The sequence below is a fragment of the Dermochelys coriacea genome, chromosome 1, assembly GCF_009764565.3.
Source record: "Dermochelys coriacea isolate rDerCor1 chromosome 1, rDerCor1.pri.v4, whole genome shotgun sequence".
NCBI classification, from domain to species: Eukaryota; Metazoa; Chordata; order Testudines; family Dermochelyidae; genus Dermochelys; species Dermochelys coriacea.
This window is the reverse complement of record NC_050068.2, coordinates 314,520,756-314,537,258: the sequence shown is the minus strand read 5'-3', so window position 1 is coordinate 314,537,258 and position 16,503 is coordinate 314,520,756. Positions and strand designations below refer to the sequence as shown.

The 16,503-nt window shown below is 44.0% G+C and overlaps 1 protein-coding gene across 2 annotated transcripts in view; it reads right to left on the bottom strand.

Moving 5' to 3' along the window:
* Nucleotides 1-16,503, bottom strand: part of PLXNB2 (plexin B2) — a 362,828-nt gene that overhangs the window by 80,855 nt on the left and 265,470 nt on the right. For both annotated transcript variants that reach the window (XM_043495909.1, XM_043495912.1), the window contains 3 exons: nucleotides 15,626-15,748; nucleotides 11,237-11,337; nucleotides 1,118-1,244 (listed from right to left, as the gene is read on the bottom strand). In XM_043495909.1, the coding sequence (XP_043351844.1) occupies nucleotides 1,118-1,244; nucleotides 11,237-11,337; nucleotides 15,626-15,748 (351 nt within the window). The remainder of the gene's footprint in view (nucleotides 1-1,117; nucleotides 1,245-11,236; nucleotides 11,338-15,625; nucleotides 15,749-16,503) is intronic.

The window sequence follows — 16,503 nt, the reverse complement described above, 5'->3', positions numbered from 1 at the left end:
GCTTGCTTTAGTGTATTACCCACAGAGAATACATAAAACCTGTTGTCCAAAGGGAGACCTGGCTTTCTGTTCACTTTCAGGTACAATTCAAGTTGTAGATTTTTATCTAATGGAGCTCAATATGGTTTGAGTGTCTTCTCTCACTCTCTCTGCTCTCCACCATATCAATCCTGATCAAATGGGACACTTTCACTAATAGTTTTCATTATCTGGGGACAGTGAAAGGGTATTATCAGTGATCCCAACTCAGCAGCTTGCTTCCACTGGTCCATCAGAGCCTGACTTTCAAGACTTCAGCAGGATTCAAAAAGGGATTAGATATTTATATGAATAATGAGGAATACCCAGAGTTGTAACAGTAAATACTAAAACAAAATGCAAGGGTTTTGGAACAGATATGAACTCTCATGCTTCAGGGCTTAAAAGCTAACCTCTAACTAATTGGGGTCATACTGATTTAGTGCAGAGCTTTTTGTACCTTCCTCTGAGGCACCTGGTATCTGGCACTCCCAGAGACAGGACACTGAACTAGATGGACCACTAGTCTGACCCAATATGACAATTCCTGTGTTCCTATTACTAGTTGACTATCAAAGCATGGTTTAAGGCTCAACTGTTGACTCAAATTTCTGCCTAAGTGAGCTGCAAGTGGGTACTGAGAGGGCATGGAACCCTCTTGGAGATGGCCCATTTAATTAACATTAATGAGTTGTGTATTATTTTAATGTTTCATACATGTGCTTATAGAACATACTGGATAAGTGCATTTTATAAACAGAAAAATAAACAAAAGCTACACAAGTTTAATCAATTAACTTCAACTTAAAAAAACCTATTCCCCATAATACAAACGTAGCCTAGCCTCAGACAGAGGCATTTTGACAACCATAATAGCATGTGCCACTTTCGTATACAGCTAAAGTTAAAAACCACACTTCTTTGTAATTGCAGCCTGCAAAAATGGCAGCTAAAAGAGTAGATGTAGGCTTCTTTCAATACTATTTCAAATAACCACTACAAACAAATATATATCGATATGTATTTTTCTGATATGCTACTTATAGCAACTGTATGTGTGCTTTAAGCATACAATAGGCAAAAAGTCTATTTTTCATACCTTGCCAGGGGCTTTGTGGCTCATATTTTGAGGATGTGCACTAGTAATAGTCATGCATACACCATCTGGACTCCACAGCCAATGGTTCGGCTTATTAGCCCTTTTACAGTCTATCTTCCTTGTGCACCTGATAAAAAAAAAAACAACAATATAAATATCTAATACAAAGCTGATTAAGATCAGTGTTCTCTGTTTTAAAAGACAACTTCTTCAAAAAAAATTAGGTATTGACAATTTTGCTTTCAGTTAAAAGAGGTATTTAATTATAACACAAAAGCTGCTTGTAAGACATCTGGATGATAAAGCAAAACACAAATATTTACCGATAAGCCATTTTATATTCCATAAAACTAGACAATCCAATCCCACAGAGAGATGATATTTAATACAAAGAACTCACAGAATAGACCAGTTACCTGCAGTTCATCCAAATAAGATCAGTTCCATCTACGCCTTAACATACTACTTTAAATTCCTGGACCAGTCTTCTATTTCTACAGTTCAAGTGGAAAATTTAGGTCTTTACTGGTGTGACAGTAGCAGACACACAGCTGACCCATAAAACTCAGAGAGCATCAGAACTGTGGCTGTAGGCTTGTCTGATTCCAGCATTAGAGGGCTATTAATGTAAGTGAATTTATTAGCTATGACTCTTCCTTCAAAGATCCACTCCAGGCCCACCTTCTCTCTTTCTTAGCTACCATAGGAGGCAGGGGTAACAGGGGCTGTGGAGTCTCACTAACAGGTCAGGGGGATTGTCACAGATGGAAGACAGGAGGCAGACAAGGAAGGTGTCATTGGTTCTAAGAGGTGACAGACCTGGTTATAGGAGGGGAGTTAGCTGAATAGGCCCCCCAAAACTTGGGGTCAGCCTCGTACACCATTTACACCTATTGTACGGTACCTAGCACAATGGAGCCCAATCCTGATTAATGCCTCTGGACACTTACTGAAATATTAATATTAAAATAACAGCATTCAAGTAACAATACAATCATTGTACAGTTCTAATAGCCACACTACCTTCTGAATATTGTACATATACAAACTGCGTGTGAGTAGGTACACAAACATCTATACCTACAGACACAATTGGTGAAGTGCTGTGTCTGATCATGGTTTATAATGTGGTGTAACTAAGTAAAACTTCAAAATAGTTCTAGAGTTTCCTTGTAAATTAATAAAATACTAGAAGATGTACAAAAATGCATGTTTGCCCAGGTTTCACAGAGACCATTAATACTTTGCAATATTGAAGTCAGAGGTTATATGAGAAACCTGAAGGGAAATCTAGGGAAAATTGCCATTTGTATGATATATGACACAGTCTTCATCTCCCAGAAGCCTAAGAGGAGTTCAAGTTGAACTTGCTCATATACTCTGAATCCCCAGGTTTATATATATACTTACCAACGTACAAACTGATAAAGCAACAGTGTATTACACAAACCTGCATGGAATGCATAACCTTCGCTGGGGTACTCCGTGTTCTGCTTCACATCAAGCTTGTAACTTAACGTGATTGTTCAAATTTTTAGACAGGAAGCAAGAGGCCTGAAATTTATCTGCATACCACAATTAAATAACCCCTTTGTGTGGACAGCAAGCACTTCATATTATGAAACCCCAACAGCTCATGCCAAGGGACTAATTAACCTAGCAGTCAGAAGCAGAGCTATAAGGCTGTAGCCCCCTGTTTGAACCCCATCAATGCAGTGTGAAAACTAGAGACATTCCAAGATTGCTCAGCACATTCATAGATAACTAAGTTACTTACCTGTAACTGGAGGTTTTTTGAGATGGGTGGTCCCTATCTGTATTCCACTGAGGATTGTGCAATGCACAATGTGCCTGGAGCCAGAGCTTTTGCAAGTAGTACTGTTCAGTGGCCTGCACATGTAACCTGCAGGACCTTGTGGTTTTGCCTGAGGCAACAAAGGGCATGGCGAGCCACCGGCATTTCCAGTTCCTGCTCTACCGCAGAGCTGTTGGAGGATAGATAGGGACCACACATCTTGAAGAACCTCCAGTTACAGGGAAGTAATTTCATTTTCTTCTTCGAGTAATGGTCCCTACTGTATTCCACTGAAGGCGAGTGCCTATGTGAGAGGATGACATGAGGAGATTGTGGAACCGAGGACTGCTGCTCTGAAAAAAAAAGTGTTCATTGAGGAATCGTGCACTAGAACAGGGATTCTCAACCTTTTTCTTTCTGAGGCCCACCCATCATGCTATAAAAACTCCACAGCCCACCTGTGCCACAATAATTGTTTTTCTCCACATAAAAGACAGGGCCAGCGTTAAGGGGTAGCAAGCAGGACAGTTGCCTGCGGCACCATGCCACAGGGGGCACCACGAAGTTAAGTTGCTCAGGCTTCAGCTTCAGTCCCAGGTGTTAGGGCTCAGGGCCCCAGACTACAGTCCTGTGTAGTGGGGCTTCAGCTTTCTGCCCTAGGCCCTAGTGAGTTTAATGCTGGCCATGCTTAGCGGCCCCCCTGAAACCTGCTCGTGGCCCCCCGGGGGCCCTGGACCCCTGGTTGAGAACCACTACTAGAACATAATGTGTGGAAAAGGTGTGTACAGAACTCCACAGGGTCGTCTTGCATATGTCTGCAAGGGGCATGTTGTGGAGTGTGGCTGATGTTTGCACTCCCATGGAATGGGCCTGAATCCCTTCAGGTAGGGATCATCCTGATAATTGATAGTGTGTAATGCACCCTGAGACTCACTTGGAAATTCTCTGGGTGGAAATGGCTTGCCCTTTCATTCTCTCTGCTATGGCTACAAAAAGCCTAGGAGATTTCCAAAATGGCTTTATCTGCTCAAGATAAAAACCCAAGACCCTGTGAACATCTATTGAGTCAAGTCTCCATTGCTCATTAGAGGCGTGAGGGTTGGGGAAGAAGGAAGGAAAGTGTATGGGGTTGACTGAGGTCGAATTGGGAAACCATCTTGGGTAGGTACTTGGGGTGAAGGCATAAAGAGACCTTGTCTTTATGGAAAATGGTGAAAGGGGGGTTAGCCATCATGGCTCCCAGTTTGCCAATCCTCCTAGCCAATGTAATAGCAACAAGGAAAGTGACTTTCATGGACAAGAGTGACAGCAAGCATGAGGCCATAGGTTTGAAGGGAGTGGTCGTCAATGAGGAGAGGACTAGGTTAATGTTCCATTGAAGGGCAATAGGCTGAGTGGGAGGGTATTTTCGCAGAAGGCCCTTCCAGAATCGCAGTTAAGAGGTGGGTAAAAATGGAATGTCCATCCACCAGTGGGTGTAAAGCGCTGATGGTAGTTGCATGCACCTTAATGGACCTGAGGGCAAGTCCCGAGTTCTTCAGATAGAGGAAATATTCCAAGAATAGCAGGATGCCCACAATTTCAGGGACAAGGCCCTGCCATGCAGCCCAGGAAGTGAAACACGTCTATTTGGCTTGATACAAGTGTCTTGTGGAGTCTTTCCTGCTGCTTGAAAGGACATCTTGAACGGCCAGAGAGCATTCCTGTGCTAGTGGAGACGTCCATCCAAAAACCAAGCAGTCAATGGAAGTGTGTGTGGGTTGGGGTGTCTGAGTCTGCTGTTGTGTTGTTGAGTCAGTAGCTTTGTGAACATCCGAAGTGTGAGTGGAGGGTGCTTCGACACGCAGAGGAGAAGTGGGAGCCAGAATTAGCAAGGCCAGAAGAGGGTGATCAAGATAGTTGTTGCTATCTCTCATCTGATCTTGTGGATTACTTGTGGTAGAAGAGGTAAGGCGGGGAAGGCGTATTGCATCCGGTCTGACCAACTGATGAATAGGGCATCTCCCTTTGAGTGAGTTCAATTCCTCTGCTTGAACAATACTGGGTGCATTTGGTATTATTGTGGGATGCCAAAAGATCGCTCACTAAGGTTCCCCACCGACCAAAGATGTCCGTGATTACAGAGTCGTGCAACTTCCATTCATGGTCGGTTGCAAAGTTTCTGCTGAGACCATCGGCAATCATGTTCTGGGTAACCGGTAGGTAGGCTACAGTCAAAAGGATATGATGTGTGATGGACCATTCCCAGAGGTGTACAGCTTCCACACACAGGGCTCAGGGTCTCGTTCCCCCGTGCTTGTTTATCATAGAATATAGAAGGAAGTTGGAAGGGACCTCAGGAGGTCATCTAGTCCAACCCCCTGCTCAGAGCAGGACCAATTCCCAATTTTTGCCCCAGATCCCTAAATGGTCCCCTCAAGGATTGAACTCACAACCCTGGGTTTAGCAGGCCAATGCTCAAACCATTGAGCTATCCCTTTTGTAGAAGACCCTGGTGGTGTTGTCTGATATTATAAGAACATGTCAGCCCTGAATGATGGGCAGGAATGTTTGGCCAGCTTTGTGTACTGCCCAGGGTTCCAATGTGTTTATGTGCATCCTGGCCTCCTATGGCATCCATGTGCCTTGTATCATGCGGTCGCCCATGTGGGCGCCCCAGCCCATGAGAAATGCATCCACTATGATTGTCACTATGATTGGATGAGGGTGGGAGGAAGGTCATCCTGGTGGTATGCTGAGAAGAGTGCATAAATTGATGCACAGGGGAGTAGACTTTTTGTAGCCAGAGCTGGAAGGAGCGCAGGTGCAGGAAAGCAAAGGGTATGACGTATGTGCAGGCCGCCATGTGTCCCAAATGAGAAACAGATTTTGGCCAGAATTGAAGGGTTGGATGTGACCAGAGTGATTAGTTCTTGCATTTTCTGGAATCCGTCCCATGGCAGATAAGCTTGGGTGGAAGTCGCATCTGTGCAAGCTCCTAGGAACTCCAGGGACCGTGTAGGGCATAAAATTGATTTTTCGATGTTGAAGCTGATCCTGAGGGAGGAGAGGAGTAGAAGCAGCTGTCATGTCAATTCCTAGGCTTCTTCCTTGGACTGTGCTGCTATCAATCAATCATCTAGATAGGGAAAAATGAGGATTCTCTGATGTCTGAGATGAGCTGCTGCCACCACCAAGAAAACTTTTGTGAACACTCATGGGGCAGTGGTAAGTCCAAATGGGAGAACACTCTATTAAAGATATCGAGGTCTCACCTTGAATCTCAGGAACCTTCTGTGTGTCAGGTGTATATTGATGTGGAAGTAGACGTCCTGCATATCAAGAGTTGTAAACCACATACCTTTCTCTGGTGAGGGAATGATTGTTGCAAATGTGACCAGATGGAATCTTGGTTTAGAAACTGAATGGTTGAGATGTCAAGATTAAATACTGGTCTCCATCCTCCATTCTCTTGGGTTCTAAGACATAACTCAGCTAGAACCCTGTTCCCTGAAAGGGGACGGGGATAAGCTCCACAGCTCCCTCAGCAAAAGGGTGCTCCATGCATGTGGACTGAGGTGGAGGGCGAGATGGGGGCATTGCTGTAAACTCTAGGACACAGCTGCTTTGAATAATATCTAGGACCCACTTATCCATTGTTATTGCTTCCCATGCTGGTAGAAAGAGTTTGAGGCACCCCAAAGGAGATAGGCAGGATGTACAGAGAGTGGTGGACAGCTCTCTAAGGACACTCAGAAATACCGCTTACGCAACAAATAGGTGTGTTGCGTGGATGACTGGGCAGTATATACCGACAGACGGGGTCTGTGTACCTTAGGGTGTTTTTGAGGAGGTTTGTAGGTGGTGGAGCCCTGACGCGATGTGATTGTGGTTGAGTGGTAGAATTTCCTCTTGGGTGCTGGTGTGCAGATACCCAAAGATCTTAAAGTGGCCCTAGTGTCCATTAGGGAGTGCAGGGTCTCATCTGTCTTCTGATTGAAGAGATGTGATTCGTTGAATGAAAGGTCCTCTATAATGTTCTGCACTTCCCTGGGGCAGCCAGAGGTGTGTAACCAGGATTCTCCATTGCCCAGATATGGAAAGCTGTGTCTGCAGAATCCACTGTGGCCTGTAGCATGGACGTGGTGAATAACATGCCTTCTTGCAAAACTGCCTGGAATTGATTGTAATCTTGTGAGGTAGCTTGTCTGTGAACTCAGCCAATCGCCCACAGTTAATAAAATCATATTTGTTCATCGGGGCTAAGTAATTTGAAATATGAAATTGGAGTCCTGCCGAGGAGAAGACCTTTCTGCCCATGAGGTCTAGCCTCTTATCCTCTCTATTGGATGGGGTGGAGCAAGGGTGTTGTGGCTGGAATTTTCTGACGCTGCCCGGATGATCCATGAGTTCAATGGAGAATGAGAAAATAGGAACTCTGACCCTTTGGGGGAGAACATAATACCTCTTTTTAGCCTCTTTCAGGGTGGGTGTACACATAGCTGGGGTGCGTGCTGGCTGGAGGATGGTGTCGTTGATTGGTAGGGCCACCCTTGCTGGTATTGAAGTGGGCAACATGTCACACAGCTGGTGTTGACTGTCCGATTGTCAAGTGGATCCCTAGCAAGTTGGCTATTCTCCACAGAAGTTCCTGGAACTGTCAATAGTCATCCAGTGGGGAGGACGGGATTGAAAAGGTGGCCACATCTGGAGAAGATGAGGGATGCCTCTCTGGATCCTCTGGTACCATTGGAATTGGACTAATCTGTGCATCGTCCAACGTTATATCGGAGTGCCTCCCAACTACGGTTGTGGACAATGGGAAGCACGCCTGTTCGAAGGGTGAATTTTGGGGCCACAAGTTCCAGTTTGTCCAAGCTGGTTGACCCTGCTGTTGGCTGACCCATAGCCTGTAACCACGGAGTTGGATACCCCAGCTCTGTAAGTAAGGCAAGATGGAGAACTGCCACGGTACCATCAAAACCTTCTGGTAGTCGTGCTTCCAAAACAGAACCAGTGGACTGTGTTGGACATCATAGAATCATAGAATCATAGAATATCAGGGTTGGAAGGGACCCCAGAAGGTCATCTAGTCCAACCCCCTGCTCAAAGCAGGACCAAGTCCCAGTTAAATCATCCCAGCCAGGGCTTTGTCAAGCCTGACCTTAAAAACCTCTAAGGAAGGAGATTCTACCACCTCCCTAGGTAACGCATTCCAGTGTTTCACCACCCTCTTAGTGAAAAAGTTTTTCCTAATATCCAATCTAAACCTCCCCCATTGCAACTTGAGACCATTACTCCTCGTTCTGTCATCTGCTACCATTGAGAACAGTCTAGAGCCATCCTCTTTGAAACCCCCTTTCAGGTAGTTGAAAGCAGCTATCAAATCCCCCCTCATTCTTCTCTTCTGCAGACTAAACAATCCCAGCTCCCTCAGCCTCTCCTCATAAGTCATGTGCTCTAGACCCCTAATCATTTTTGTTGCCCTTCGTTGTACTCTTTCCAATTTATCCACATCCTTCCTGTAGTGTGGGGCCCAAAACTGGACACAGTACTCCAGATGAGGCCTCACCAGTGTCGAATAGAGGGGAACGATCACGTCCCTCGATCTGCTCGCTATGCCCCTACTTATACATCCCAAAATGCCATTGGCCTTCTTGGCAACAAGGGCACACTGCTGACTCATATCCAGCTTCTCGTCCACTGTCACCCCTAGGTCCTTTTCCGCAGAACTGCTGCCAAGCCATTCGGTCCCTAGTCTGTAGCGGTGCATTGGATTCTTCCATCCTAAGTGCAGGACCCTGCACTTATCCTTATTGAACCTCATTAGATTTCTTTTGGCCCAATCCTCCAATTTGTCTAGGTCCTTCTGTATCCTATCCCTCCCCTCCAGCGTATCTACCACTCCTCCCAGTTTAGTATCATCCGCAAATTTGCTGAGAGTGCAATCCACACCATCCTCCAGATCATTTATGAAGATATTGAACAAAACGGGCCCCAGGACCGACCCCTGGGGCACTCCACTTGACACCGGCTGCCAACTAGACATGGAGCCATTGATCACTACCCGTTGAGCCCGACAATCTAGCCAGCTTTCTACCCACCTTATAGTGCATTCATCCAGCCCATACTTCCTTAACTTGCTGACAAGAATGCTGTGGGAGACCGTGTCAAAAGCTTTGCTAAAGTCAAGAAACAATACATCCACTGCTTTCCCTTCATCCACAGAACCAGTAATCTCATCATAAAAGGCGATTAGATTAGTCAGGCATGACCTTCCCTTGGTGAATCCATGCTGACTGTTCCTGATCACTTTCCTCTCCTCTAAGTGCTTCAGGATTGATTCTTTGAGGACCTGCTCCATGATTTTTCCAGGGACTGAGGTGAGGCTGACTGGCCTGTAGTTCCCAGGATCCTCCTTCTTCCCTTTTTTAAAGATGGGCACTACATTAGCCTTTTTCCAGTCATCCGGGACTTCCCCCGTTCGCCACGAGTTTTCAAAGATAATGGCCAAGGGCTCTGCAATCACAGCCGCCAATTCCTTCAGCACTCTCGGATGCAATTCGTCCGGCCCCATGGACTTGTGCACGTCCAGCTTTTCTAAATAGTCCCTAACCACCTCTATCTCTACAGAGGGCTGGCCATCTCTTCCCCATTTTGTGATGCCCAGCACAGCAGTCTGGGAGCTGACCTTGTTAGTGAAAACAGAGGCAAAAAAAGCATTGAGTACATTAGCTTTTTCCACATCCTCTGTCACTAGCTTGCCTCCCTCATTCAGTAAGGGGCCCACACTTTCCTTGGCTTTCTTCTTGTTGCCAACATACCTGAAGAAACCCTTCTTGTTACTCTTGACATCTCTTGCTAGCTGCAGCTCCAGGTGCGATTTGGCCCTCCTGATATCTTTCCTACATGCCATATCATCTGAATCAGAGGAGCTGGAAACGTCTTCAAATCATGGTGCCTTCAGAACCACCAGAAAGGGGGGTGGTGGGAACAAGCGGGAGACAAATCACTGCAAGCTGATAATCGGATCAGGGCACGTGGAGCCCATAGCTCTTTTGGTGCAAACAACTCGTGTGGACCCAGAACACTTACGAGTCTCCCAGGGGTCAATGGTCCGTTTTGCAGGAGGACCTGGCACCAGTATATGCATCTGTCTGGAGACGGATGGCTCCCTTGGCACTGATGGAGCTGGAGCAGGCAGAGTTGCAGGATCCATAATTGGTATCGATGGATCCGGTGATCAGCATGGCCGTTTTTCAGTCTTGTGGTTGTTCAGTCTTGATTCCTCTGTGGCTGGAACTCACGGATAAGAAGTCCTTCTTAGACTTGGAGGACGATACACTGCCATGCCCATGTGCATACTTTCTTGGATCACGGCTAGGCCTGGCACGGGGTCCTTCGCACTTGTACCGGTGAAGCCCAATGAAGGTTCCACAATAGGGGGAGTGCTCTCCGCCTGTTCAGACCGATGTACCGGGGGGTTCCACGGCCAGGCTCCAATGCCGGTCCTAAGGCAAACTCCATGATGTGTTTCCTGAGGTGGAGAGCCCAGTTTTCTTGAGTATGGGAGGAGAAAGAAATGTGGGATTCCCCCAAGCAGTACAAACAGCGTTGGTGCTCATCGCAGATGGAAAATGAGCAGGGAGCACAGATTTTGAATCCATAAATCTTCTTTGGCATAATCTAGTACCTAAGCCACCTAAGCCTAGGTGGTTGGGGTTGGGTGGGAGGGAAGTTTGGCTGGAAACCCTGCCAAATCGGCTTCCCAAGTCCTAAATCTACTACGAAGAAGGAAAAATCTAACAAAAAATACAAAACAAAATAATAAATCTAAACTATGAACAGTACTAAGAGTCTTCTTGTAAAGTTTTGGAAAGTGCATCACAAGGAGATAGAACAGAAGCTCTGACTGGGACCATGCAGCAATGAGAAGGAACTGGAGACGCCGCCAGCCCACTGCGCCCTTTTTTGCCTTGCGCGAATCCATGAGGCAGTTCAGGCGCATAACCCTAAATGGAATACAATAGGGACCATCACTCAAAGAAGAATACATATTTGTGAATATTAATTTAGTTACCTTCATAGATAAGTCAGTCAAGTGTCAGTTCTTATACTCCTGTGATTAGCTGTGAGCTCAGCATACGATGCCTTGCACTATAGAGTAATTCAAAATAAAACTGTGTTTGACTGATTTATATATGTTATGGGTATTAGCAGTTCTCTTCCTTGCTGTCTTATTTGCTTGCCTGTTACACCCAGCCATATAAGGACTTTGTCCGTGAACAGTGTCAGCCCACACACACTACACTATACACCATGTGCAAAATATCAACAATACTTACTTCCCCTCTATTACACACCAGCCGCAGTAAGGATCCTGTGCTTGAGTACACAGAGTACAGTTTGAGTAACTAGCACATTCCTGGACAGGAAGGCGAAATACCTGGAGAATGAAGATGAAAAAAACCGAAACACAATATGAACAAGGAAAATAAGGATCAATTTAGCTCAACTTCATTTCTGAAGAAAGTATTCCACTTGGTTTCACTATGGCCACATAGAGACATATCAATCACTTCCCTAATCCTTGACTTGTTAACTCTGTGACTGGAGTCCAATTTCACATTTTCTTCCGCTCTATTGCACTGCAAGTCTCATCTAATTTTCTGTCCAATAATAATGTGATATTTTGGACAGTCAACATGTAATCTGCCTTTTGCTGGAAATGAATCCTTCCATCATTTTTCCCAGATTAGGCAGGTGCCTTCTGGAAATCCCCATTACAATGACTACTGCAGGGCACAAACATTAGACACTGCACAACTGGCTTTCCACTTCTTCAAAGAATAGCTGCTCTAGGATGGGCATTTCCACATGTCTAACTTTGAACTGATTGGCGCAAACAGTCATTCCAGTTCCCTTTATGACTAGAATACCCTCCCGTTTTAGTTGGTGCTACCGCCCAGTGCTTGGAAATACATCCAGAAGTGTTATTTCTATCCAGCAGCAGTTCAGCACGTTCAAAAGCAAGAGAATTTTGGAATGCCCAGAGGTATCTCAGTTCTCTATTCATATCCCTTGTTGCCATAGAACAAATTCAAGTGGAAAAATTGAAATAAGCAATGTAAAACTATGAAACAAAGCAGTAGTGGAGAAAATAGCAGCCATTCTACTCATACCCCCCAGCAAACACACTGCCTCTGCTTTTGATTTCCTGTAGTGATGGGTGTAAATAACTTTGTATTCCTTTGGTTTATGACAAAGTGAGCCAAGGCACAGTCTTGTGTTTTAAATTATGCTTCCTTTTTACATTATGCTGCTGAAATTGCACAAAAGCTCTTGAAGGAAATAGGACATTCTCTTTCTGCTGACCATTAAGATGTACTTCTGAAGACTACAAAAATGTTGGCAATCATAACTCAGTCTTTTCTTTTCTTTTTCTTAGCAACTGGCAGGTAGCTGAAAAAATATGGTTTTTATTTTGCACATTAGCAGAGACCAAGATATGGGTCAATTAAAAAAAAAAGCTTCAGTATCTGATAGTTCCCATCTATTGAGATGTGTCCTTGTCCCCATTTTTTTCTTTTCATACTGTTTTTTTCATTTAGATTTTTACTTAAAAGGAATTCAGATCTTGGATCACCCTCTCGCTAATTGGTACTATGGTCATGAGTAACATAATATTAAAAGGGATGACGCTCTCGCTCTCCCTTATGACAAAGTATTTGTTTCATAATCCTAGCAGGCAGAAACAAGCCCTAAGAGATATTATAGTGTCTCTACAAGTTTGATGTAAACTTAATGGATTAAAGAAAAAAAAACTGCTCTGTTTAGATTGTGAGATTCAGCTTTAAAAGGCAAACAAGCTCATTTTACAGATTTTCTGACACTTATAATCAAAGAGATTGGTAAAAGCTAAACAGGAAACAAGCCAAGAATAATGATATGCAACTGCCACAGGCTGCTGTTTTAGTCCCCAAATGGGAGCTAGCTACCATGCCAAATTTGGAAGCCTACCATTTGTACACTTTGAATAAACCAAAATAGGTATGGCAGAGGTGATGCAGTCTTTTCCAATTTCCCAGTGAAGCTGCAGGGGACTTTTCCTGATCTCTGCATGAGCTCTGGGAATCAGGTGGGAGGGGGCTAGACTTTAAAAAAACATTTGCGCCAACCACTCACTGCTTATTTATACAACAGAAGAAAACACTGAACAGATGGGAGGAGAAGTGAATCAGGAAAGCAGGAAACTCTTTCATTCTCTGACTTTAATCTCTTTTTGTTTGTTTACCATCTTTCCGCCAGTTCTAATGTTTTACATTAGATTCACAAAAATATCTCCCAGCACAAAACTACCTAGTATGTCTGCCTTCACTCTGCTATAATGTCCTGCTGTGGTAACCACATAGGACCCAGCACTTGATCTCTGAGTGACAAGGTTTACTGCATCTGACAGTTACCGTTATCACTGAATACTTGTATCAGCACAGGGATAGAGTCCTTAAGTTGTTTACTTTAGTTTAAATTGGTCTTAAATTTGCAACTCTGCACTAGATTCTCTGACATATCAACATCCGACCCCATATCCACATGGTACACTAGGAACAGAAGTACAATTTTCAACATTTGTTTCCCCTCCCTTCAATTATGCTGTTTTATTTCTTCATGCTATTAAGCCTTTTAGTCTCCGTCAAGTTATGTAGTTAATAAAAGTAGGTTAAAGGATATGACTGTTCATTGCGATTAATGGAATTACATGCTTCCATCTTCCACATTTATACAGCACCCACTGTTAAATAATAATAGTATCTAAGCAGAGTACATATTTTATGGAAGAAAACTAAGGCTAGGTCTATCCTGCGACAAGCGGTGTGCAATTTGCAGCTGTGTAGATGTACCCACACTAGCTGTAATCTAGTTAGCTTATTAAAAATAGCAGTGAGGCAATATGGGCTGTGCATGGTGATTGGGGCTGTACAAGCCTGCATGGGTCTCTGGCTATGTTACTGTCTTGCTAGACTACACTGAAGCCGGTACCATTGCATCCTCACTATTTTTAGTGAGTTAGAAAAAGCTAAAATGAGCTCCGAATTACAGCGCCCGTTGGAGTATAGACAGACAGATTCACAGCATTCAGAATTTGTAGTCTACACTACAATGGAATCTTCTGATTTGTTGAAATTTAAATGTCCTGCAGAGACTAGTGTATAGAGTTTTTGACAGAGTTTCTCCAGAAACCAGGCAGGGACCTGACAGAACCTAGCCTACCATGCAACTTTTGAAACCTGGTTGTTTTCCTGCGTCCTTGCCTGCCTGGTTACTCCACAGCCCTCATGGATGCCAGGGCTTTCTGGTTTCATGGTTCTGGGCAGCCTGCCCAGAGCCTGGGCACCTTTCCCTTTCACAAAGAAGTTTGAAATTTTACGGGTGTGTTTTGAATCAGAATGGAATCAGATTTTGAAATATTGCAATCTTCTGAAAAACAACTACCTTTGTAGTATCTAGTCTACACAATACGTACTTTATCGTTCACTGAACTGATTCATTTACCCCTCTGGCATCTCATGTTAAAGCCCTTATCTTGAGAATAATATTTCCATAGACACTTCTTTGCCCCTCCCCACCACTGTAGTCCTTTTGTCACCCATCCAGTGTCCATTCTTCCCCATAGCATTGGTGGCACTACACTTCACCTCAGCCTTCTGCCCATCATTAGTACCTCTGGCACGTTCCTCACCTCCCACTCTCCCAGTGATTCTGTTGATGTTAGTGACTGGCAAAAGTGGCTTCCCCTGCCTATACAGGTGGGCTTGGTAAACCAACATCTCTTGCCCCCAGGCTGGCTGCTCCAGCAACCATCAAGAGAAGTGGGGGGGTGGTAGGGGGGGAAGGGGAGGCAGGTAGTAGCCAGGTGCTATGAAGGAACTGCCAGAGATTTGGCATCCTTTCCTGCCCCCTACTGGTTCTCCATTTTCTCTTATGGAGCGCCACCAGCCAGACAAGAGGGGGGGGAAATCTCTTAGCTTAGAACTGACTGTTCCCACTATAATAGAGGCAGCTCCTCCACTGCTGATTAGATTCCTTGTGCCCCAAGCAGTACAGAGACTCCTGGAACACAGTATTTGCCACCCTCAACTGTTCGAAAAACATGCATCTGGCCCCTAAAGATAATTTAAAAAAATAATAATCTGGGTGTTTTTTAATTTACTGTTTTGTTTTTCAGCCTTTAGGGTGCCCTTGCTTCACGTTTTCAAGCTTTTCTCTGTACCTTGAGGACCAGAAACTTTTTTTTTTTTAAATGAAAGCTAATATTCTCACATTCTCTTTTGACTCCAGCAGTTGGGACTTTTAGACCAAATATCACGAGACTCACCATTAAAATCATGAGAACTGTCAACACCAGGAATTTGATTTAAACCCTCTGTCCTTGGTTTTACAGTCACCCACCTTCCACTTGCCCAGCTGGCATGAATGCACAGTAAAGAGGAGCTGAAGACAGTAGCCACCTTCTCTCTGCTCTGCCTTATGCCCTGAACACATTTTTCATTTGTTGACTACTAACTGTGCTCTCATTAGCTGCAAAGGCATGTATATAGACATAAATGGAGAGCAAGCTGAAATCATACCAAATGTGAAGGCTCATGAGAATAATTGTGAATTATAATAATCTTTTCAGATATAGTCGCACACCTCAAGTTTTATAGACCTTCCCAAAAAGCAAGATACTGTACCTTGGTTGTGGTCATCACATACAAGTTCTCTTGGCTAGCATCAAGGACAAGGTCATTCTTTACAGGTTTGTCTATTTCAATGGTCACAGAGCTGTATTCATTTGCAGGAGTCATCAGGAACACCTATTCAATAAAAGACAGGTGCTTAATGCTGCTATTTCATTATTTCAATTTACTTTGAATGAAAATCCTGTGTTTACTTGAGTCTCTCAAATTTTTGTGTTTGGGGAAAACATTCTAATTTAACTAAACTCATTCGATGCATTTCATACTTGTATTGATTTTTTAACCAACTTATCTTATTTAGACCAGTCAATAGAGTCTCTACTTCATGCCTTCGCACCTGAAACACGTTCATGTTGGGTATTTACTCTTATATCATCTAATGGGGTTTGCTCAAATTTCAAACTATATGAGATATGTGGTATCATAACATACAAGCAAAACCATTTTGCGTGGCTTCCTAAGTTAAGATGATCCATAACACTATATGAATGAAGGGTCACCCTTCCTCCAAAAGCCAACAACCTATAGTCACAATTTACAAGAGCCTTGTCTATAGCCTCATATTGTCTTTCAGGTTTCTACAGTATACCGGAGGGCCAGATTATTATAGGATGAGAATGGAGAATTACAGCTATAAGAACTGTACTTAAAGTAACTGGCCTTGAAAGGAGAGAAGACTAAAGATCTTGCTGTGCTCACCATACGAAGTGCTAATTAAATATATATGGTAGGCACACTATTTATTGCTCTTACTAATGCCTTATGAATGAATGCAGTCTGAAATAGCCAAAACCTGATGACCTTCCTGGGCATGCTGCAAAAGCCATGCATTTGGCAGGACTTTGGGGGAAGCTGAAGGGTATATATACGGG